At 38.7% G+C, this 25231-nt stretch overlaps 2 protein-coding genes across 3 annotated transcripts; one reads left to right on the forward strand and one right to left on the reverse strand.

Annotated features, from left to right (window-relative positions):
• Positions 1-443: 443 nt before the first annotated feature.
• On the forward strand, positions 444-16566 carry LOC107827603 (uncharacterized). 2 transcript variants are annotated; one of them, XR_012710867.1, is made up of 15 exons: positions 444-615; positions 723-780; positions 854-955; positions 2218-2315; positions 4378-4461; positions 4571-4704; positions 4931-5003; positions 5081-5126; positions 5473-5582; positions 6856-6963; positions 7048-7107; positions 8048-8109; positions 14990-15529; positions 15724-16033; positions 16233-16566. XR_012710867.1 is itself a non-coding variant. In XM_075255694.1 (14 exons), exons 1-14 carry the CDS (start codon positions 547-549, stop codon positions 16440-16442), a joined length of 1524 nt encoding a protein of 507 aa, XP_075111795.1. In that variant the 5' UTR covers positions 464-546; the 3' UTR covers positions 16443-16566. The 2 variants fall into 2 exon arrangements, 1 of the variants encoding a protein (XP_075111795.1); XM_075255694.1 differs by lacking the exon at positions 14990-15529 and having other exon boundaries at positions 464-615.
• Positions 16567-16695: 129 nt separating this feature from the next.
• LOC107793714 (mitochondrial phosphate carrier protein 3, mitochondrial) lies at positions 16696-19714 on the reverse strand. Its single transcript, XM_016616118.2, has 6 exons — positions 19251-19714; positions 18063-18424; positions 17918-17961; positions 17334-17548; positions 17120-17244; positions 16696-17008 (listed from the first exon to the last, which is right to left on the reverse strand). Exons 1-6 carry the CDS (start codon positions 19569-19571, stop codon positions 16969-16971), a joined length of 1107 nt encoding a protein of 368 aa, XP_016471604.1. The 5' UTR covers positions 19572-19714; the 3' UTR covers positions 16696-16968.
• Positions 19715-25231: the final 5517 nt, after the last annotated feature.

Below are 25231 nucleotides of genomic sequence, written 5' to 3' on the forward strand. Positions count from 1 at the left end.
TAATAAACAAATGTTTGCATCTACTTTAATGTCCATTACAATTTTACATAACTTATTCTTTTACATAAATTTTAATTGATTGACGCGATAAACACGTGCAACGCACGTATCCTAAAGCTAGTTAATAATTAGTTTAACAAAGATAAGTAGTTAATAATTAGCTTTAGGAATTAATTTCTTAGATAGAAATGATACTTGTCAATATAAAAAAAATTATCATAAAATTGGTTGAATCAGATTAAATAACTCAAACCAAAAAGTTACAACATCTATGAAACTACAATTATGCTTCAATTCCAAAAAAAATTGAGACCAGAAGAATCTTAAAGAGTTCAGAAGTTGAGCGAGAGAAATGCCAAGGGGCCTGCTATGGGATGCCTGAGGCTTCAGCCCCATAAACTTGGCCATGTATATCCAAGAAGCCCAATCATTTGAATAAGACCAAGCCCGACCCGAGTCCAAAATCGTCACCGCTTCTCCTCTTGTTCTAAAACCCTACCAAAACCCCAAATTCATTGTTGCAGAAACATAAATTTAGAACGAACCATGGCCATTTCCAGTGGTTTCGCATTTTCTTGTCGTCCGCATTTCCCCCTCTCTCATGGCATGCGAAAGGTGCCTCTTTGTTCTTTCTCTACTCATGAAAATGCACGTGCCTATTTTTCGTTTATTTACTGTAAAGTTGGAATATTATTTGAAGTACTCTTTAATTCTCTCTGCAGGTATTTGTTAGCTGTGCCGCAGCAATTGAAGCAATTGAAGAGACCGACAGTGGCAAAGGTAGTTGAATTTCGAGAAATTTAATTTTTATTAAAGTAAAAGAAAAGGTGATAAAATCCTAGTGGCATTACAGAACCAGCGGAATGGAAGAGGTTCAACTCCAAGGAATTAGGAATTAGCAGTTCGATGATCGCTAAGCCTACAAGAGTTGTTCTTAATGGTCTCAAAAGTAAAGGTACTAAATAATGCGGGCTTGATTATAATTTGCTGCTTTTATGTTTTAGTTTAGTTTTGTTTTGGATTATTAAATTATAACAATCAGTAGTAGTTAGTAGTACTTGTTTTGGCCATGTAAATTAATTGTTTTTTAGCTATTTGGGCAAACGTAATGAATAGGACTAGGCTCCATCGTTCATGTTACTCTGCTTTGTCCTTTGCTGCCATCAGCAGTAATGCAGAGAGTGAAAGGTGAACATTTATTGGCGATAAACATGTGTAAAACAAGAATAAAAGAGGGTTTAAGCTTTGCGTGGGAGTTCCTTGAGGGTGTTGGTGTTTATTGCTTATTTATAATTACATATTTGAGATCCATGCTTCTTTTAAGAGAAATGCAATGTATGTAGGATTTACCATTTGGGACGTGGCTAATTATCATGTTAATTTTTTTTGAGCTGCTTTAGGTGATAGCTATGATGGGAGATTGTTCCTGTTGCCTATTTTTTCTGAGTTTAGCAATGAATCATCTACCCCGTGTATTGGATTCCTTCTGATCTAGGGAATTTGACGCTAGGCGAGGGTTTGGTGAACCAACTGGTAGCTCCTCTAGTTGAAGTATCAGACCCCTTTTCGTTGCCTAGGTTATTGACAAGAGATGTGTAACTTCACAGGAGTAGAATCAGGCTCCCCATAAAAGAAATTTGCTACCCGCACACCCTAACAGGGGACTTTTAATTAGTCCCTGTGAAGAGATTTCTCTTTATTCTTTAAACAAAATCTTGTTTGAAGATCCAAATTTCAAACTCCTTTACAGTAAAAACATGATGAACGAATCCTGGAGCACTCATGGAGCAATAAAATGCAGAGAGAAACTGCAACCACTGAGACCCCCATTTAACAGCTACCAAATACTTGCCCCCCCCCCCCCCCCACACACACACCCCCAAAAAAAAGGTGATGTTAATACTCCATATATAATTGCTTCTTGGTCTTTCAGTTCTTATTGCTCATGATGTAAGATGGTTCGGAGCCCAATCATCTAGAGCTAGTAATGATTATATTGTGGATAATTATCGCTGCATAACATGCAGCTGATGATGGATAACTATTAGATTTTGATTTTGTGGTGAAGTTTTTTCAGTTACTTGATAAATTGTTATCTAATGCTTTAGCTATACGGGCTGCGAGTAATCTCTTAGTGTTCTCTTTTCCACGTGTCATCAGTTCAATGTCTTCTCAGAATTCTGATTCCATGAAAAATTCTTTCCATCTATCATGTAGGATTTGAAGTTTACCTTGTGGGGGGCTGTGTTCGGGATCTTATTTTAAAACGAACGCCCAAAGACTTTGACATTATAACTACAGCTGAACTTAAAGAGGTTAGTCTTGCATCTCAATTGTGTACTGGTCATTCTTCTGCATGTGCAGTGCTAGGGACATGGTAGATTTTGTTGTGAGTCATCCTCGATGAGATTTCATAGTAGATACTAGATATTAACACTATAGATGTCGTTACTGCCTTTTGTCAGTTTCCAGGGTTGTAAAATTAGAGCCTTTTCATAGCAAACATAGGAGGACTTTAATGCCTAAAAACGTACCCCAACAACTTCAAAACCCCCTCCTACTATGCATTGTCCTTGCTTCTTGCCTTCAAGCTCATATAATGTTATGTAGTTTATTTAATTAATTTTCTCACTATTAACTCTGGAACCATTCCTTCCATTCTGTCCCACTCAGAGTGTAATCTCAGCTCAGCAGTTGAAGGAATTTAAAATACACAAAGTTCGGATGCGTAGCCTGATTTAACAGGAAATATACCTTGATGGTTTTATGTTTAAATCTTTATTGAGAATTCAGCTGCTTGGAGAAATTGTCTTGGGTGTATTACAAATTAGAGACAATTGTGAAGACTTTGGTTTTATTAGCTAAACTTTTTTCTCTTCTAACATGCAATGGTAACATCAAATGCCATCATATATTAGGTGAAACCTTACAGTTAAAAAATATTATCTGAACTATTTTTTCCTTTCGACATGGGATTGACACATCGCTGTGTTATAGCTAGAGTTACGAATCACTTAACTCACTTGATAAAAATATTTTAATAAAATCTCAATTTCGACGTGTATTTCTGTTAAGAATAATTACTTATTGCTAAAATAATTATAATTTTCTCACTAAGAAATAAATTAATTAATAACACTCAGTGAGGCTATGTGAATTATATGTTATATTACTACTGACGATTAAACCAAAATAATTTCGTCAAAATAATTTTCTATCCTGAATTTTGTTGAAAGCTAGTAAACCTCTTGCAATTATTTTTATTATAAATCAATAATCTTTTCTGCAACAATTCCTCTGTGGGAATTAAAACGAAAGTAAGCAAGATTATAGGCTTGGAATAATAGATTAATACTCCCTCCATTCCAATTTATGTGAATCTGTTTGACTGGGCACGGAGTTTAAGAAAAAATGAAGACTTTTGGAATTTGTGGTCATAAACAAGTCAAAAAGGGCCCGAGTATTTGTGTAGATAAAAGCTTCTCATTAAGGGTAGAATTGTAAGTTTAAGCTAAATTGTTACTAAATTTAGAAAGGGGTCATTCTTTTTGGAACAGACAAAAAAGGAAATAGGTTCACATAAACTGGAACAAAGGGAGTAAAATTTATTCTCAATCCACTACCCATTAGTTATGTAATATTTTGTTTGCCTACGTTAACATTACAAAATTAATATAAGAATAGCTTATAGATAGAAGTAATATATATACTTAAATAAAAACTTCCATTCCAGCACAATATGGAAATTTCAGGTCAAGCTTGTATTATAACTGAGACAAATGTTACAACTCCAGTATGAACTATGAAGTAAGAAAGCGAAGTAGGAATTTAAAAGACTAAAAAAATATTTCTGCTACAAGAAAAAGCCAAGAAAGAGACCAAGACTAGTTCTTGTGTCTTGCCAAAAAGACTTGATTCTTTTACAAACTGAGCTTGCTATTTATATCAACAGATGGGTCTTGGTTACTTCCCACTTTGGCAAAATGAGCTATGTCAGAATGGAATCTATATTGGCCAATGTGGCTTCTCTCTCCCATTTCCTACATAATATGTTGACGAAAGATGACACTTTTCTTCAGAGCTGGAAATCTATCAAGATGTTTTGGCCAATATGAGAGTTATATTGGCCTAAGTGTCTTTCTTCCCTTTTTGACTTCTAGCTTCTTCTTTTCTCCTTTTCCAAGTATTCTTCTTCTTGCAATATTCATTAGAAAAATGTGAGAATAGAATATTATTGTTCATGTTATTTTTTGTAATTAGTAAGATATTATTATTCGTATTTTATTTTAAAATCTTATTTCTATATATTGAAAATACATGAATAATTTATATCCGTGGCGAATATACATGTGATCTGAATATTAATTGTATTTTTAGGTGAGGAGAACATTTTCACATTGTGAGATAGTTGGAAGACGGTTTCCAATCTGCCATGTGCATGTTGATACTGAAGTTGTGGAGGTTTGCCATGATCTTTTTCACTTTTCTCCAATCTAGGTGCAAAGATCATTTTGCGCTCTCCAAATTAATATTATTTGCTTATGACACACATCTTATTTTTATTGATTAGGTTTCAAGCTTTCACACCTCAGGAATAAGGTCTGAGAGGGGCTTGAGTTTATCTTTTGAGAAGCCAGTTGACTGTGATGAGAAGGACCACTTTCGATGGAGAAATTGTTTGCATAGAGATTTTACAATTAATGGGTTGCATATCTGATCCTAGCACCTTCTTGACTTTGCATTTGTCATTGTCCCGCATTGGCCAACCCTTTTTCATTAGTGTTGTGCTGTACTGAATTTTTTGATTATTTATACTTAGTTTATCATGGGTTGGAGATATTTCAGTAGACATCTACACTTTATCTAAAAACTCTTGACACTTCATATTGTCTACTCGCAATTGCAAATTATCCTCTTTGTTTTTGCTCAGGTTGATGTTTGACCCTTATTCAAAATTCGTCTATGATTACATGGGAGGAGTGGATGATATCAGGAAAGCTAAAGTGTGCATATAATCTTTGATGAGGTCTAATTGTTACCCTAGTCCCTCTCCATTCTGATCTGATCACTTGTGCTACAGGTACGGACAATCGGGCCTGCTAGTTTCTCATTCATAGAGGATTGCGGTGAGTTCCCTTTCATTTCCTGTTCCTTTAATGAAGTTTGACTCTTGAATGATAGACAGTTTCTCATTCATAGAGGATCGCGGTGAGTTCCCTTTCATTTCCTGTTCCTTTAGTGAAGTTTGACTCTTGAATGATAGATAGTTAAGTCCTCTATCTGTTCGGGCATTAGTGGCTTTGTGTATAATCTTGCTTGAATGACCTGTTCTCTCTATATACTATACACGAGTGCTTAAATTGCCAACTTCTTTGCTCTTTTTCTTTACACTAAAGCAACTTCATTGCTTTATTGTAATCGTTTAACTTATATTTGTTATGTAACAAAAATAGTTTTACTTTACCTTTGCAGCTCGAATCCTTCGTGCAGTTAGAATTGCTGCCAGACTAGGATTTCGATTTGGAAGGGAGACGGCTCTTTCTATCAAAAACTTATCATCTTCCGTCTTGAGGCTTGATAGGGTACTTGGAGAACATCTCTTTCTCTCTGTGTGTGTGTGTGTATTTATGCGTGTAATGTTTATACCTAATGTATGTTGGTCTACCAACAAACAGGGGCGGATCCACCCTTATGGGTGGGGGTGGTATGGCACCCGTTCGGTTGGTAAAATTATTATATATTTATGTATAAATTTTTTAAAATTAGGTTAAATATATGATCCTGTGTGCAAACTAGACAAAGGTGCCATGACTGGTAGACCTTTTTGAAAGTTTTTCCTGTGTGTAAAATTCTAGTTCGAATTTATCTTGAACGTTGTCTGACTTTCCTTTTTCGTTGTGCTTTTTATTTCTTTTATCCCAGTCATTTTCCTTTTTGGCTACCTCCTAATTTCCTATTTGTCGTTTATTATTTTTATTTTTTTTCCCTCTATTCTATTACTTTATTTGTGATATTTAGCAAGAACACTCAAAAAAGAGCCTTCAAAATTTAAAATTTCATAGTATAAACATTTCTCTTATTCTCAAATCTTTTAGTTTTCTTCTTTCAAAATAAAAAAACTTGGGTTTTGATATTTAGATTGAGATCAAAATTAATTTATAATTTATTTTTTATTATAACATGAAAATTTGTGTTATTCTACGATTGTTAAATACAATTTAAATCTCTTTAGTAATAAATTATGATGAATATTTCGCAAGCATTATATTTATGATTTTAAGTTTTGAGATCTTGTAGTTTATCTACTTTTGCATTTACTTATGGGGTATAATTTATCTATTGAAGATTTTTTTTCCTTATTCTGATCGGTAGAGTTCCCTTATTAAAGATTTTATTTTACTTGTGCAAATTTATTTTTAGCATACAAAAAAATGTAGTTCCCTAGTGAAAATATTGATTGTACTTGTATTATTAATAATAAAAGTGTGATTCCTTCTTTAAAATGTTAATTATATTTGCTTCTTAATGTCTGAAATGTAATTTTCATACGACAATAATAACATATATACCCAATGAAATTCCATAAGTAGGGTCTGAAAATTGATGTAATTTTTATATTTGCATATAAAGTGCTTGTTAAATTGCCCAAATAAACTAAAAAAATGAACCGGACAAACGTTCCAAACAAATTATATATTAGTAGTTATTATAAGGTGTACATTAAAGGAAATTTTGGCACCCGCCACCTTTAAATTCTAGATCTGCCTCTGCCAACAAAGCACTAAACCTATTATTTTAATAGGTCAAAGCACTAAAACTACTTCAAAATGTTCTATTCGGCTTTGGTTTTTCCAGGGAAGGCTCCTCATGGAAATGAATTACATGTTAGCTTATGGCTCTGCTGAGGCTTCATTAAGATTGTTGTGGAAATTTGGTCTTCTAGAAATACTTTTGCCAATTCAGGTTAATATATTCTGAATCTCTTCTGAATCTCTGTTGCACCTTATGGTTAACTTAATTACATTTCTGATATAGCTTAATTTGCAGGCAGCATATTTCGTTTACTATGGCTTTAGAAGACGCGATAAGAGGTCTAACATGCTTTTGGTAATTGTTTTGTATAAATCTTGCTCTGGATGCTAGGTGTTTCATTTCTTCTTTTTGGGTCCACCATAGACTCCTGACCTCAATAAGGTACTTGGGGGTGAAAATTTCCCCCCTCAAAAAGTAGTACATATTGGCCTTGAGGTGATGGTAAAAAGGGGGGTTATAAGTTATTATGCTTAGTCATAGCTGCATTATTGGCTAAAAAGTGATTAACGCCTTGACGTGGTGGATTTTGGACCATAAGTTCATTCAATGAAAATCTGATGATCACGGACTCAAATTCTCCTAAAGAAGCCAATAAGAGAGAAGAAAACAAGAAACTTCAGTTTTTGTCGGTTTGCAATTAACTTGGTGTTGATCTAATGGAGAATCATAAAGTCGTGGATCTCATACTGGGGCCATTTTCATTAGAATCAATGCTCTTGTAAATGCAAATAATGGATTTGAGAATAGCACTGGCTGAAGAAGCAATAATTTTTAAATTTAGCAAAGAGTTGGTCATGATTGTCTTAATGTGCCATAAAGATTACATCGTTATGTGTGATTATTAAGTACTTTTTAAGACAACAATACCAAATCTCGTGCATGTGCATTTTTAGAATATACATGTGGTCCTGCTTATGTTTATTTTTTTCTTTTGCATTAGATGGCCTATACTACAATGAAGATAAATCATGGTTTCTCTAGCATCCTATTTGTGCAAATCATCAATTACCAACATCCAAATGTGGATTTTATTCTGATTCCCTATCTTTTTGTTGATGGACCGTTTTAATACCATGAATATAATTGTCACATATCTCCTTTAGTTGCAAAACGCAAGTTTTGACATGCTAAAATTTTGCGTATCTCATTTCTTGAATCCATTTTATGCTGATTTTGGTTTGATGAGTAAGAAGTCAAAGCTATAATGATTAACCTGTTTCTGCTTCCTTTGCAGTCTCTGTTTTCCAACCTCGATAAATTACTGGCCCCTGATAGGCCATGCCACAGTAGCTTATGGTAAGATTCTTTGCACAGGCTTCAGCAAGTAAGATGGTTTGTAAGCGTTCTATGTATCAATTTCATTTTCAGTTTATGGGATATTCACTGGATTGTGTACTATTTTTCCTATTTCTGCATGGTAATTCTCTTGTGTCTGGCACCAGGACTTTTCCTCTAAAAAGTTGGTTAAAGGACTGTTAAAGGTACTAGATTGAAAAGGAAAATTGAAGAACAAAATTCTCATATATGTATATAAAGGACCATTGAAAATACTAGGTAGAAATGGAAACCTAAAGGACAAATCAAATATGTTTGTGTGTGATCTTTGACTTCATAAAAAAATCTATGTACCCCTAGAAAAAATAATTTTGACAGAGAAGTTGCTGCTCTAACTTTTTAATATCTAGAATGTCTTGCACGATTCTCCCAGTCAGGTTGACTGGGCTTGTTTACTGGTCCAAATGTGCCAATGTTCCATATATGATAGAATTGCAAACCCTCGGGTTCCCCAGTGTAACTCTTTCAACGGATTTCTCAGTCAGATAAATGCAAGCGAACAATACTTTTGGCAAGTAATTGAAAACATGCAAGTGCAGAATTTTTCGTAATATGTTTTAATCATGTTAGTATGTTTACTGCTAAGACCTATGCTTTCTAAGAGTCTTTTAGCCTTATTAGAGATTCTTATGCCCTTAGCAAATATGAGAACTTTTAGTGCTTTTTACTTCTAATTATTTTGTTTTGTATGATGTTTGCCCGAGATGAATTTAAATGGAGAAACATGGTCAATGAGGATTTATATAGGCGAGACCAACTTGTTTGGGACTAAGGTGTAGATGTTGTCATTGTTGTTGTAATTGAAAACATGCAAGTGAACAATCTTACTGAGAAATCTGGCGCATTTGTTGGCCTCATAGTGACGGATTCTATTGTTTGTTTGGAGCTAACTCATCTTGCTTTACATACCTAAAATTTTCAAGTGATTGGAGCTGCACAATCTGCACTTTTTCTTTGAGCAGTAATTGCACCTGAAATCTGCCTAGTTATGTGCATATATTCTGTCATTTGTGATTCCTAGTCAAAGAACTAATAATTTTAAAAGAATGTGAGTGTGAAGGTGTATGTTAACATGCCAATTTTTTTTTTTTTTTTCTGAAAAGGTAACAATTATATTCTTCAGCACCCAAAAAACGGGGCTGGTATCTAATATTTACATGTACAACCCTTGAAAATCTTACAGAGAATTAAAAAGGTCTAGTAGTGATTCTACATCACCTATCAACTGTTCTTTACACCAAAAATGAAAAAGATAAATACAAGAACTCTTGATTTTCTCTGTTGAACTGCTCTTGCCTTCAAAACATCTTGCATTCCTCTCCTTCCAAATTGTCCACCATATGCACGCTGGAACAATCTTCCACCATTCCTTGTGACAAGTTCTTCCCCTAATACTGTTCCAGATGCATATCAGGCCAATGGTGTCTTTGGGAATTACCCAAACAATACCAGCTAATGCTATAAAGAGCTGCCAAAGTTGTCTAGTAATAACACAATGTAAGAAAAGATGCTCATTGGTTTCATCTTCCTGTTGACATAGAAAGCATGTAGAGCTGGTCTGAATACCTCTTCTTTGGAGAATTTCTAGAGTGAGGCAGGCTTTTCTTATCACTAACCATGAAAAGCAAATAACTTTGAATGGTGCTTTGATCTTCCAAATCTTTTTCCAAGGCCAAGGATAGTTGGGGTGTCCTCCGGATGATAGATAGTTGTATGCAACCTTGACTGTAAATTTAGAGCCCTTCCCTCCTTTCCATGTAAGAGAATCCTCCGCCCCACTTAATCCTGCAAAACCTTCTAGCACTTTGAGAATCTCAGTAGCTCTAGTGACTTCCCAGTCATTGAGAAGCCTTCTGAAAATTAGGTTCCAGCCCTGGGAGTTCCAAGTTTCTTCTACTGTGGCATTCGGCGTAGTGGTGAGATTGAACAGATCACGAAAAAGATCTTTTAATGCTCCATGACCAATCCAATCATCATGCCAAAATGATATCATCCTCCCATTTCCTATCCTAAAGCTTGTGTTTGTTGTAAATTCCTCCCATAGATTTCTGATGGCTTTCCAATTGCCAACTCCATAAGGAGTTCTCACTGGTTTGGTGCTCCAGTGTCCTGATTGCTCGTACCTGCAGTTGAGAACTTGTCTCCATAAGGCTTGCTTCTCAGTGTTGAATCTCCATAACCATTTCATTAAGAGACTCTTGTTATGCAAACTTAAGTTTCTGATGCCTAGACCGCCAACTCTCTTGCTAGAGATGAGAGTGTTCCAGTTAACAAGATGGGAGCCTTTGGACTCCCTGTTGCCTTCCCAAATAAAGTTCCTTCTCAGTTGGTCAATTCTTCTCCTTACTTTGGCTGGGATAGGAAATAAGGACATGATGTAGGTGGGTAGGGAGTCCAGGATAGAGCTCACTAAAATGATCCTTCCCCCTAGGGATAAGTATTGTGCTTTCCACCTTGTAAGTCTCTTTTCACATTTATCTAGTACCCCTTCCCATATATCAGCAGCTTTGTTCTTGGAACCCAAAGATAGTCCCAAGTACTTAGTTGGTAAATTTCCTACTTCACAAGCCAAAATGCCAGCTAGAATTGGACTGTTTGGAACTGCATTAATAGTCACCAACATGCTCTTTCTCCGGTTAACATGAAGGCCTGAGATACCTTCAAAGACTGTGAGAACCAGCCTCAAATGCATTAGCTGGGCAGGTTCAGCATCACAAAGAACCAGAGCATCTTCTGCATACAATAGATGCGAAATCTCCATGCTATTAATTCTGTTCTGAACTTCAAATCCCTTCAAGCAACCACTGATAGTAGAGGCTCTCATCATGCTACTCAACCCTTCCATGGCTAAAATAAAGAGGAAAGGAGATAGAGGGTCTCCTTGCCTACCCCTCATTGAAGAGAAGAAGCCTTCAGGAGATCCATTAATCAAGACAGAAAACTTCACTGTACTGATACAAAAAAAGATCCATTTAAGCCATTTATTCCCAAAAACCATAACTTTCAGAATATTGATCAGGTACCTCCAATTAACATGATCAAATGCCTTTTCGATAACTAGTTTGCATAGGATCCCTGGTTTCTTCTCCTTCTGTCTACTATCAACACATTCATTAGCTATGAGGGTAGCATCCATGATCTGTCTTCCCTTGTTAAAAGTCATCTGATGCTTGTTCACCATTTTATCTACCACCTTCTTAAGTCTTTCTGCTAGAGTCTTGGAAATAATCTTGTAGATGCCCCCAATCAGACTGATTGGTTTGAAGTCTCTTAATTCCTTGGCTCCACTCTTCTTGGGTATAAGCGCCACGTATGTGGCATTTAAACTCTTCTCAAAAATTCCAAGAGAGTGAAAATTGGCTATAGTTTGTAGGATGTCGACCTTCAAAAATTCCCAGCATGTAATGAAAAACCCCATCGAAAAACCATCAGGACCTGGCGCTTGGTCTATGGCACATAGCTTTAAACTATGGAGAATTTCTTGTTCCTCAAAAGGCCTCTCCAACCAACTTTGCTCCTCATCTGTAATTGAAGCTAAATTCCGAGGAGTAAAATTAGGCCTCCAAGCTTCTGCCTCAGAGTATAGCTGTTTATAAAAGGAGATGAGTTCTCCTTTAATTTCTACTGGATCACAGACTTCAATCCCATTAATCTCCAACTTGTCTATGGTGTTGAATCTCCTATGTGCATTGGCCATCTTGTGAAAGAATTTTGTGTTCTTATCACCCTGCTTTAACCATAGAACTCTAGATTTTTGCCTCCAGGAGGATTCTTCATATTTGGATATTTCCTTGAAATCCAAAGCAATGTTGGCTTTTTGTATCAGTTCATCATCAGTGAGGTTTCTTTGTTCCTGCAAAACATCAAGAATGGTTAGTTGGTTCAAAAGCTCTGTCTTCCTCTTTGCTAGATCCCCCAAAGTTAGCAGCATTCCACTCCTTTAGTTTACTTTTCAGGAGTTTCAGCTTTGTTGCTTAAATAAAGTCTGGGTCTCCTTGTACCGCAAAAGATAACCACCAAGTTTTAACCATTTCTTTGAAGCCGTCAACCTCCAACCACCAATTTGCAAATTTAAAGTATGAAGGTTTCCTTTGTTCCCAATCACCACAAGTTAGCTTAATAGGACAATGATCAGAAGTGATTCTTGGCAGAGTAGACTGTCTAATATTCCTAAAGTGTTTATCCCATTTAATGGAAAAAAGAAATCTGTCAATTCTCGAAGCAATCCCCTGATTGTTCCCTTTGTTCCAAGTGAAGGAACCCCCAAAAAGTGGTGGATCTACTAACTGTAGATCATTGATTGCGTCAGAGAAATCTCTCATAGCTTTGGTGAGACGGTGATTGTTGCTTCTTTCATTTGAGTGTCTGGTTGTGTTGAAGTCCCCACAGACCACCCATGGCCCATTACAAAGTCCTCTTGAGGCTGCCAACTCCCACCATAAGTCTTGCCTCTCAATTCTAGAATTTGAGGCATATACCCCTGTGATGAACCATTAGAAATTGTGGTCTATTGTAGTCAATCTACAAGAGATACTCTGACTTCCAGAAATAATCAACTCCCCTTCTAATACCCTTTTATCCCACATGATAAGAATTCCCCCACTAGTACCAATGGCTTCAAGATTGACAAAATCCACCCATCTACTCCCCCATAAATGTCTGGCAACACGAGATATATCACCTTCTATCTTTGTTTCTTGAAGAACTACTACATCACATCTCCATTCATTAAGAGCAGTTTTAATAAGTTCCCTTTTCTCCCCATCATTCAATCCCCACACGTTCCATGATAGTATGTTGATCTTCATTAATCAACTTTTTGAGGGTGCCTCTCCCCCTAACCCTAGCTTGCCCATCTTTATATTTAATGCCTGATTTTAACCTTCTAATTGCTTCTGACCTTTTGGTTTAATGCAGTGTTACTTTGGGTAGTGATATCTTCCATCTTCTTATGCCTTCTACTGTCAATCTTCATGAATAAAGACATGTCATCCCCTTCACACCCTTCAAAATCAACCCCAAATTGCTTACCTAGTTTGATAACATTCATATGCACCCACAGTGAAGCTTCTTCTTCTGCCCTTTGAATTTACATGTCAATTGGAATAGCTTCTTCATCAATACATGAAGATGGATCCCCAAAAATAACCAGTTGTTTGCTACCATCATCTGCATGCAAAGAATCCCCTTCTTTAATGAGTTGATCTCCCTGGACCAAATGCAAGATTAGAGGAACCAGAGCCAAGTCCTCTTCGATGCCCAGAGGAGAGAAATTAGAAGGAGAAGAAGAATTGAGTTCCAAAAGCATAGGATCATAGTGGTCTTCCTTCATCTCTTCTGTCTGCTCCTTCGAAGACAGAAACATCGATGCTTCCAAAGATGGCAATTGAGGTCCAGAAATTTGCCTCATGTCTATTAGGTTATTAATAATAGGCCCATTAGAGTCTTTAGAAGTTGGGCCATTAGAATCCTTATCAGTTGGGCCTTTAGAGATAGCCACATGTGGTCTCTCAAATTCTTGGATCTGCATCTGCATCTGCAATAAAGGGTCAAAAGAATTGGGACCCACACTATTTAATACCTCAACTTGGGCTATTAGTGTTGGGCCTTTGCACCTAGAATCAGTTGATGGATCTGTCAAAATTGGGCCCACACGAATTAATTGTTTGTGGCCCAGAACTTCTTTTTGTTTAAAGGATTCAGCGTCCAATTCACGTGAGTCAGGCACATGAGTAAGATTTTTAAAATTTTCCCCTTCATTCGATGTGCCCATGTGACCTAGGTACTGTTGTGCCGAATAAGTCCCATCTTCGAGGCTATCCCTATTAACCAGCAGATCTTCTCTCCTCCCATCTACACTGGCAATTGGAGCTGCCATCACTGTCGCCGGAACTTCACACCATACAGGAATTTTGTATAGATACCCATCGCTGTCCACTTGTATAAATCTCGGAACCTTACTTCCATCTCCCTTTACTTTGATTCTAGCCCAGTGTAAATGGTTTTTTAGTGTTGTCTCCTCCTCTGTTTCAATCCAACCACCACATTGATCACCTATTGCTTTGAAAACTTTCTGTGACCAGAGGTTAATGGGAAGACCCAGGAGCCTAATCCAAACCCAATTACGCTCCACCTCTTCAGGCCAACAACCAGTAGTAGGTTTCCACCATTCAAGGATCACTTTGGTCTTCTTCCAATGCCATTCACCCTTAAGAACATGTTCGGCATCCTTTGTTGAAGGTAGTTCAAACAAGAACTGGGAATCGTTCATCTCGTACAGATTCACTCCAAAGGTAGATTTCCATGTGTTACAGGCCCATCTCCTAATATCATTCAAAGTTGGAGTCTCCTTCGCAGGAGTCAGAACTTTACCAACTATGCACCTTCTCAGCACATCTTTATCCGATAATTCTGAACCCCCAGAGATGATGACTTTGGAATTGTTGGATTTGATCGGAGAAGATTTCGTCCCTTCTGATGGCCATCTACTGGTTCTGATTACTTCGTTGTAGGACGACACCCGCTGTGGATTTCTGACAATATGGATATTCTTCTCTTCTTCTGGGACATTTATGAACCTTTGTATCTTTTGAGCTATTATTCCCCACCCTGCCTTTAATGTAACTTCTGGTGTGATAATAACAGACCTACTCTGCCCCTGTACAGCAATGAAACTGCTGTACCTTCCATGTTCATTGTATTTAAGAGTGCAATAAAATTCTGCATAGTGATCTTTCATATTCCACCTCCTTATTGCCCTGCCATGCTCCTTTGAGGCCACATTAAATACCTCCACGACCCACTTCATGACTTTAAGGCTTACAGTTGCTTTCCTCATCAGGTTCCTGCTGCGTTCAACCCATTCGAACCAAACTTCAGACCTAGAGCAATTTTTTGTAATGTCAAAAGATTTAAAACCAGCATGATAATAAATCCTGTCACTATCCATATTAATAGAATAACTCGATTGGAGTTAAATCACACCGGAAAAGGATATTCTTCAATATTAGGAGGTAGAAGGAAGAAAGCGTTGGATACTGACTGAAAAATAGCTGAAATCTGGACGGAAAAAGATTCCCCGCCGCCGGAAAAAAGTAAAAGTTGTCGGAATTCAGAAATTGGTAGACGGATGTGGTCGGAATAAAGCCGTGAGTAGGCTGTCCCAAAAGAAAAAAATGAAAATTGGCCTGGAAACAGCTCACGCGCCGGCGCGTGGTGACGGAGGCGCCGGAGCTGCGCGTGGAGGCGCGTGAAGGGGTCTATGCCGGAACTGTTTTCAGGGGTATGATCGGAACTCTGTTGGCTCTCTAATGGTGTTCGTGAAAACTCAAGATTCCATGTTCTCAGGATCCTCGGGGAGTGTGCCTGAGAGCTTATAAAAGTAATTTTTCAAACTATTTTTTCTCTCAGTAGCATGCCAAAAAGTTTTTCGTACACATTTTTCTCTTTCAGTTTTGTTCCCAAAAATGTAGATGCAGAATCCTCTTTTCAAATTCAAAGTGCATCAAAATGCTAAGAAGCTAATGTCCTTGTTGGATCAATTGGCCAAGCTTATCTGAATTCTTTATGTTTTAGGGTTGCAATTTTGGCTTTCCATAAAGCACTTTCAGATCAGCCAAGGGATCCTTTGGTGGTTGCTGCATTTGTCCTTGGTGTCCATAACGGAGGCGATCTGTCAGAAGCATTAAGTATAGCTAAAAGGATCTCCACACAACATGATGGAAGCTTTCATGAGTTGGAGTCTCAGGATCTGGACTTGGCAGCTTTAAAAGAGGAAGTTGTGGAACTGGCAACTTCTGTTCAAAGGGCATTGACTAATATGACAGATGAGTATTTTGTCTCCCGAGCAATGACCAACTACCCCAAAGCGCCGTACTCAGATCTGGTAAGCTGATTTCCCTAATATTCTTCTGTTCTTGGTTTGCTATTCTTCGTGACTAGTCCTTTCTTTCCTGTCCTGGTTGTTTGCCCTTGGTTTGAATGTCTCTTCATATTTTTGGCATACAGCTATAAACTAAAAAAAAGTTGATATTATCTGACAAAGAAGGGGCAAGCTAATTTCTTCCTTTTTCATTCTTTTGCAGGTGTTTATTCCATTAGCACTGTATTTAAGATCGTGCAAGGTTTTCCAATGCGTTAGAATGGGAAAGGAGAAGGGATTTGTAGCTAAACAAGGTAGCAAGATAGACTATGAGTTGTTAGCTTTGGGTAGCCTACAGGAAGTTCGACATGTCTTTGCAAGGATTGTCTTTGATACGATATATCCATTAAACATTGGCGAGGATGATACCTAGAATTTTTGTTAGCGGAAGTCATGTTTTTTTCCCAATAGAATGTATTATCAGTTGCAGGAAAAGCTGTCAAGTGTAAGGAAATAGCTTGATCCAATAAAAACAGTTTTCCTGTTTGCCTTGATAAGATATTGTGTGTACTCTTATCATCTGTTTGCTGGTGTTTCGTGAAGGTCTTTCCTTTGTGGTGTTGGATACACACTGTATAAGGAGTCGAGAAAAGAAATATCATGTCATCACATGAGAACCATGATAATTATGAAGTGGAGAAGCAACATATTCTCATTATAAGTTTGACATTATTTTAAGTCAAAAATCGTGGTTACAGACTAAGGTGGAACTTCAAGCCCAGTGATGTATCCTTCGAAAGATAGGGATGTAACTGCACACCTTGAAAGAATGCAAAACTAATGCTACCATATATCAAAAACTTAAAATTGAAAGAATTCCTTGTTTCTTTCTAGTACTAGGGAAAAACAAGAAGAATATATCAGGTGCACATGAATTCACGTAATCATCAGTGCTTGCTTCACTTCTGGGCAGGAGGAGCAGCACCACCGGTTGTTGGCCTGCAAGGTGAGGAATCTAAGCATCAGTTCAACATATTATAAATACATCACAAGAGTAAATATTGCTTGATTCAATGAGAGCAAATGAAAGATAAGGTAGAAGAAGCTTACAGGCCAACGAAAACTTTGAAAGAATCATAGATTCCCCATTGTGCTCCAGTGAGTGTACCAATCATGAATATACGAAGGGGAAGACCACGAGTACAGAGACCCCATAAGCCTAGCTTATTCACAGCCTGGCAAAAGGGAAAAATTGAACAAAAAAATTGTTAGGCATATTGCAAAAAAATATTAGTATAGAGGATGCAGGTTAATGTATACTCACATCGCCAACAGTTGCACCCTTGGCATTGTTGAGGAAAGAAACTAGGTTATCAGCAGGGTGTGATACAACAGCGCAGAGAATACCAGCCAAATATCCACCAGCGAAGCTCACACCAAGCTGCGTAGTATTACTGCACTGGTCTTTTGGTGTTGGAATGACATGTTTATAGAGTTGTTCCACTATGGTTTCAAATGATGCAAACTTCATCATGGTATCTGTTAAATAACCCATGTTAGACTCGGTCAATGGAACATTCAACAAAGAGCAAACAGATGCCAGGCACTTCGGCCGATAAAAAGTCAAGAATTTGAGATATATTTATTTACACTATCAATATAGTTTAACTTGTGATAGTAGGTCAGTTACCGCTTTTACTGGGTTACTAATTAATAAGTATTTATTAAGATTTACTCGTAATTACCTTGTAAGTGGTCTGATTAAAGTTATACAGATTGTTTTTGCAAGAAATAGGATGACGCGTTTGAGAAGGTTTCCAAGATTTAAATTAAAGAAAGTATCAAAATAAAAACACATTAAAACCATAACTGATGGAAAATTCAGAGAACATATATATGTAAGCTTACATGGAATTTGTCGTCCCCATAGAGGTACAATCCCCTTATAAAGCCTGTAAGAAAAATTCAAGTCCAAGTTTTCGTTAGTATTGAATATTGATCAAACCCCACAACGAAAAAATTAACAATAACATAATAGAATAGGCATATATACCCAGCAGCGCCTTCAGCTTTGACAAATTTGGGAAGTCCATCAGACAAGCCTCTGGCAAAACCAGGCTGAGTTTGGACACGAATTTTGACAGCCTCAAAAGGGCAGAGTGCAACATCAGCAATAACTTCAGCAGAAGCAGAACCAGCTAGATATATCAAAGTCTTGTACTTGATAGCATTCTCAGGGCCAGCAAGGTCTGAGTAGTACTTCTTGAAATATTCGTAGAATCCATATTTGCATGCTCCTTGTGCGCTGTAACCAAGTAAAGTTGGTGCCCAACCCCTAAAAAAACCTCTAATACCCTGCTCTTTAAGCAGAACTCCAAAACCAGAGGAAATGCTCTTGTACTTTGCAGGATCAATCTGATAGATCAAACAAGTCAATTATAAGGAGATCAAATCCGTCATTAAACCAAACTTTTGTGGAAATTTGGCTCTTTTTTCCTCTTATAACTTTGCTACAAGGGTTAATTTCTGGTAGGGTAACTGAAATTTACCACTACGACAGTAAGGTGATAAAAACCAGAGGCGGCGGCAGGATTTGAAGTTTATGGTTCTAAATTAGTAATTGATACATATTCATTGAATTTTTAATGACAAATACAAAGTTTAAACCAAAGCTATTGGGTTCGACCGAACCCGTATTCGACGTGCTAGCTTCGCCCGATAAAAACTATTTATTGTCACATCAATATAATGTGAATGAATTGTACTTACTATAATAATAAATTGACAAAATTATTTTTTGTCATATTAAAATAACTGAACTACTATATGTGAATTGCTCTAAAAATACACGTGAACGGAAGTTGAATTTCTGGTTTTTTCCCTTTTTTTCTTTGCTTCATTTAAATACTTTGTAATTGTCTTTTGTTTTATTATACATGGTAGTGAGTCTTTAATGAAGTTTTGATCAAAGTAACACACAAAACTAAGTCTAATTTAACATGAACAGTTTATGCAAGCCTAAGCATCAGGTTTTCATGATCGTTATTTTCAAAAAACTAAACTTAAGCATCATCGTTACGTTACGCTCGAATCCAATAGCTTTAATTCAAAACCTATATTTATCTCAAAAGATTCGTTGAATATGTGCAAAACTCAATAAACAATTGCGAATTCATAAGCTTTTAAATCCTAGGTTAGAAAATAAAAGGGATATATCCTATGCTGTAGTATATGGTAATACCTGCATGTTGCACTTAACAATATCGAGCGGGGTGACAGCGGTGTGGGTAGGACCACAGCTCAGAATACCACCCACCGCACTGGCAGCGTAGAACGCCGGTGTATACATTTCTACCTTATACCCTGAACCCGAACTTGAACCCGACCCCTCCTTCGGTGCCGCAACCAAGAAATTCTTGGTTGATGATGACGGGAAAACGGACGGCTGAGATGAGCTATCCATTTTGTCATGATGATCCAAAGTAGTGAGATTAGAAGAACGTCCCGTGTAAAGATAACTGGGGATCAAAGATTTTCGGACAGAGTTATCCGAAAAAGCCATTGCAGTAGTTTGCAAGAGTGCTAATAAGGAACCTCAAAAGAGCGTTGGAGTAACGGAAATGAAGTGAAGAAGAATAACTCTCCAACGAAGGAGGAGAGTCGAAAATGGCTACGTTTTATGGAAGGCTGTTGCTGTTATTGGCTTTTGGACCAATTTATTTATAAATCAAAGGTTGACGGCCTTGGCAGTTGGCTCCCTCCCCCTTATTGGAGTTCTAAGGTGCCTCATCACTTGGTCTGCGTTGAATTTTATTTAAGCATTGACCGTTCTTTGCTTTTGTCTTTTTTATTTTCAAGACTTTTTTCCTTCAATAGTAAACAGGAGGAAAGACATGGTGTGACAATGTCATAATCTTTTTTTTGGTTTGGAGGCCCTATTTAATGGGGAAAGGACACAGAGATAGAGCCAGGGACATATATATTTGGCTCCTCTTTTTTGGTCTTTGCTTTCCTATGGTAATATTTTTTGTTGAGCTTTATGTTTAAATCACTCTTTCCCTCCCCTCCATAACATATTTTCTGACAATTTTGCGATTAAAGTTGTTTTTGTTTTTTCTGTTTCGCTTGGAAAATGCAGAATGAAATAATAAGAAACAAGGCATGAGACGTGTAAAGGATCTTCAGGTCACATGCCATTGCGTGACGATATGAGGCTTTAGGCCAATTGCAAAGTCACTGATTACGCAAAGTCATTGATTCAGGTTATGGCAACAGAATCATACTACTTCCTCCGCTTTCAAATTTGATGAGGTATTTTTTTTTAGTCTTTTTTAAAATAAATGATATATTTTTAAATTTGGAAATAATTTAATTTTAAATTATTCAGTTTACTCATTTTACCCTAAATAAGAAGCTTTATAACCACAAAAATATCATGGTCTCACAAATTTTTTACCCCTTAAGCTTTTAAGACCAAAGTTCAAAAGTTTTTTTTTTTCTTAAACTCCGTGCCGAGTCAAACTACCTCATCTAAATTAAAACAGAAAACAGAAGTAATATTAAATTTGATTCTTAGAATAGTCAACGTAAATCTAGAAGGGACAGTTTTACTACTACTTGGAAGAATTCTAAGAACTCATGCTAATTGCCTGCCTTGTGATTAAATGCGAATTGCCTTGAGTAGCTGAAACTTTGCACTTTTCCAATTTCCAAAAGGTATGTGCGAACGTAATTAATAGACCCCAATACTTGACCAACGACTAACCTTTTTTTAGCTTGGAAACTTCTTTTCTCCTTCCTCCGGACTCCGTCCTAAATTCCTAGCTTTTGGTACTAATACTCATTCAAGTGTCTTTCTGGTACTCTCGACAATAGCGTTTTCCAATTTCGTTTCTCTTTTGCAGGAGAATTTAGTCAATCGTACCTGGAATATAAAATTTGAAGAATTACAAGTTGTTTGACTCAAAAAATATCGAAACCTTTTTGAACAAATCAATAAGAGAAAATGAAGGGGTAAATCTTAGTCAGACATAATTAATTCCATATCAAAGACCTAATAGTATGGATCGCATATATGATAAAAGAGATGTAAATGATCTTATTGAAATTCAATATTGTGCCTCCCATCGATCTATGGGGAGATAACTTTACATATTCTTCTATAGATTACTTCTTTCCTATCAAGAATACAAGAAGAGAGCTTCAGAGAGAGAAAGGAGGGAGCAGCCCATTTAATCGAAGGTTTTCCCTTACTATATATAATCAAGTCACCCTTGTCCTTTACTTGGGCCGACACCCTCTTGCCTCCAATATGTCTCGGTCGTCCCTTTAGGCGCTGCTTCTTCTGACTCGACGGATGTCGGGAAAGGGATGCAGAGTGGGCTATGCTATCTTTCACTGCCCAGTCACCTAGGCGGGACGCTGGTTGGTTCGGTCGTGACAGTCAGATTTTGACCAATACAGTTAGTCCCTTCGTCTGTCGGGCTCGGCAGACGGATCATGATTGCTACGAATTCGAGCGAAATCTGACTTTTCATTCCTTAGTTACATTCCTTGGGGGAGGGGGGATGGGGGTTCTTTCGATACCCATGGACCCTTGCGGCGGTTTTGGAATCGAAATGTCGTTTGGTATCAAAGCGCTATTTCGCGGTTACCGCCATTATGACACATGTTCCCGGGGAACTGAGACGTTTCGTGCCCTTTCAGATTCGATTGGCGACTTTTGGGTTTCGTGCTCGGGGGATTTATGTCTCTTATAAATAGAGGGAGCTTATCATTCGATTGACACATTTCTTTACCTTTACTCGAGAGAATTCTGCAGATATATCCTCTTTCTGACCCTCCAAGTTTTTGTTTACCCTTAATTAACTGAAAATCTACGTCCTTTCTTTCCGTTGTCTTTCTGTCGCCTCATCTGGGCAAAATGACTGGTGATTCTTCTCGCTCCGATCTTCCTGCCACAGTTCCGGCATCGGAAAGTGTTGCTTAGGCCACCGGAGGGGTAGATGCGGTGGAAGATGAGGAGGTCCCGTCGGTGGTTGAGATCCTGCCTCACCATGGGAGAGAGTTGACCGATCTCAGTATTCGTGCTGGGGTGGAATCAGAACCTGTCCACTCCATTATGAGAAAAAGGGACATTGCAGAGTTGAAAGAAAGATGGGGAATCCCCAATTACGTTGATATGCGGCCGGCGGTGAGGAACGAAATAGTTCATTTCGACCGCCCCGGGTATTGCGTGTTCTATGCCTACCCCTTTCTTATTGGGTATACACTTCCTCTTCCTTTGTTGGTGGTGGATTTTTGCCCTTTTTACAAGATATGCCCCGCCCAACTTTTACCTTATTTGTACAAGTTATTACTTATGCTGCTTAAGTTCACGGAACTCGCCGATCGTGAGGTCACTTTGGGCCATATGCTCAGCATCTTCGCCCCTCAACTTATTCGCGGTACGATGATTCACATGTGTCCTCGGGGGTTGAAGAGTCTGGTGGTGAAGATGGACGAAAGGACTAACCGTCGTTTCTACGAAAACTATTTTTACGTGCGTACTGAGCATATTGTGGCGGACCCAACGAGATTCCCTGAGAAGTGGAACTTTGTGCGTAATTTTTTGTATTTTTAGTCGATGAGATGCCCGACCATTTTCTGTTATGGTACTAAACTTTATCATGTCTTTGCAGCTGAGAAATTTCCCCCTCCGCCCGTCGAAGGTATTTGCGAATGGGTGAGTGCTATCCTTCCCAATACAGTGGGGTTCGCACATGGTCGACCTTTTATGAAAGGTTCGGATGCAGGCCTCTTACAGGTGAGATGACGTTTCTGTTTGATATTCTTCCTCTAGTTTTACTTAGCTTTTATGTTTCGTTTGTCGATGTTAGGAAGAGCGCGGAGAGCAAGGGCTCCTCCATTAGCTTTTCGTCAGCCGGCCTCATCTACTCACCCTGTCGCGGTACCCATTGCCCGACCTTCGTCAAGGGCTGCTTCAATTGAGCCTGCGGCCTTGGTTACTCCTGCGAGGGCCACTTCTCTGGCCGAAGTCCCGACCCGCATTGCTTGCCCGACGGGTGAATCTTTGTCTACTGGGGAAGAGGAGGGACCGTCGAAGAGACGACAAGTGGAGTTTGAGACTACGCCCCCAACAGTGATTTATCTAGATGACTCTCCTATGATGGAATCTGGAGAGGGGGTTGTCGTGGCTCCCCCCGTAGGGACGGAACCAGCCGTTGCCTCGGCTCAATTAGAGATTCCCACCATTGTTGGTCGTCAGCAACCTGTCGTGGTGGAAGATCAGACTTCTAGGGCCGCTGTTATAGTTTCATACGTACCCTCATCCTCTACAGTTGGTCGTGCTTCCTCTTTGGCTGCCGAAAGAGGGAAAGGCGTGGTGATCGATGATTACGAATCTGAATCAGACCTCGACCCTGATGATGTCAGGATGTTTGATGAGGGCCTTACTCACTCGATGGTTCGTGTGAGAGGCTCGGCTCGTATTCTTGAGATCCCTTTGGATACCAATCTTTTGGGGGACACAGAGGATCTGGTGCCGCAGTTCAGCATGTTATGCTCCGCAGCCGAGAATGCGGCCCTTCGGTCCGTTTCTGATGTTGATTTGATGGATGAGGTAGCCGCTATGGGCTTAAGGGTATGTTATGCTTACTTTTGCTTTTCCCTCACCTTTCTTGATGATACGATTCTAACCCGTCTTTACATTTTTCAGACATATATGGTGGAAGTGGAAAGCATTCGCAGGGCCAACATTCGGGCCAAGATTTTCTTGAAGATGTTGAATAAATATCGTCGCTACCGCAACAAGTGCCACGAGATGCATGAGCGGCTGAAAGCAAACCCCGGTAATCGGGCTCTTGGTGAGAAGTTGGAGAAAAGGGACCAGGAGTTGATGCAAGCTATCCGCAGCAGGAGTGTGCTTGAGGAGAAACTTTGAATGAAGGAGGAGGAGCTCAAGTTGGGCAAGGGAGTCGCCGCAGAATGCGAGCAAGCAGGAGAAATTGAGGTCAATGCAGTCGGAGATGGATCAGAACTTGATCAAGGTCGAGGTGATGAGCGTGGAATGGATGGGGAAATTGACTGCGCTGGAGAACAAGGTCACTGGGTTGGAGAGCATCGAGGGTGCTTGGTCCGCGGCTTCGGCGAGGGTAACGACCCTAGAGAACACCATCCGCGTTCTCCAGTCCGAACAGGAGTCGAAAAGAGCGTCGACTGCCCTCATGGAAGCAAGGCTCGAGGAGCGCATAAGCGAGATTGATCAAGAGGCATCGGTTCTGGGAGATTGGGTCGCAGCACTGGAGGAAGAAAATGGGCGACTGTTGGATCAGATTGAATTTTACTCCACCGCCATTCCCCGCCATATGCACGAGCTTTGGGTTTACGCCGAAGCCCAATGATATATATATATAAAAGTTTGTGGGAGGCGGGTACTGTGACTGAGGCTGCATATGAAGAAGGGTGAGTGAAAGCGCGGGAGGCTCGCGTCAATTGCGGGTATGATGCAACGACGCCTGAAGCTAATGGGGACATGGATGCCGAAGGAGAACTTCCCGGAGATGGCAGTAGAGAGAGAGGCGATGACGATGCAGAGTAGAGGGATAATGGTGTTGATTTGTTTTCCGTTGGTTGTTTGTTTTTCAATTTTTCATTCATAGTTAATTGTCATTGTTACTTCTTTTTATTTTTTATTTTAGACTGTTGACTTGGGTCTCATGTAATCCGCGACCATTTGCGTGGAGACTTGGTATAAAGGAGAATTTTTTCGCTGTTATTTGCTTTGTATTCTATTCTTGTTTTCGTTTTGCGTGATTCCGGTGCGAGATAGATTTCTGCACGGCGAGTCCCGGTCTTTTGCAAGTTCCGATGATTCTTGGCCTTAGGAATATTTCGCACTTCCTCATTGGCGATGGCTTATGGCCTTAAGGGGTGTTATTTCGAACTTATCGAAATAGTAACCCGTCATCATTCGATCGAGGTCGAACTCTTCTCTTTTTGGTGAAGTCCCTTAGCCTTAAAGGGTGTCATTTCAAACTTATCGAAATAGTAACCCATCGTCGTTCGATCGAGGTCGAACCCTTCTCTTTTTGGCAAAGGCCCTTGGCCTTAAGGGTGTTATTTCGAACTTATCGAAATAGTAACCCATCGTCGTTCGATCGAGGTCGAACTCTTCTCTTTTTGGCGAAATCCCTTGGCCTTAAAGGGTGTTATTTCGAACTT

The sequence above is a fragment of the Nicotiana tabacum genome, chromosome 6 (assembly GCF_000715075.1).
Source record: "Nicotiana tabacum cultivar K326 chromosome 6, ASM71507v2, whole genome shotgun sequence".
NCBI lineage: Eukaryota > Viridiplantae > Streptophyta > Magnoliopsida > Solanales > Solanaceae > Nicotiana > Nicotiana tabacum.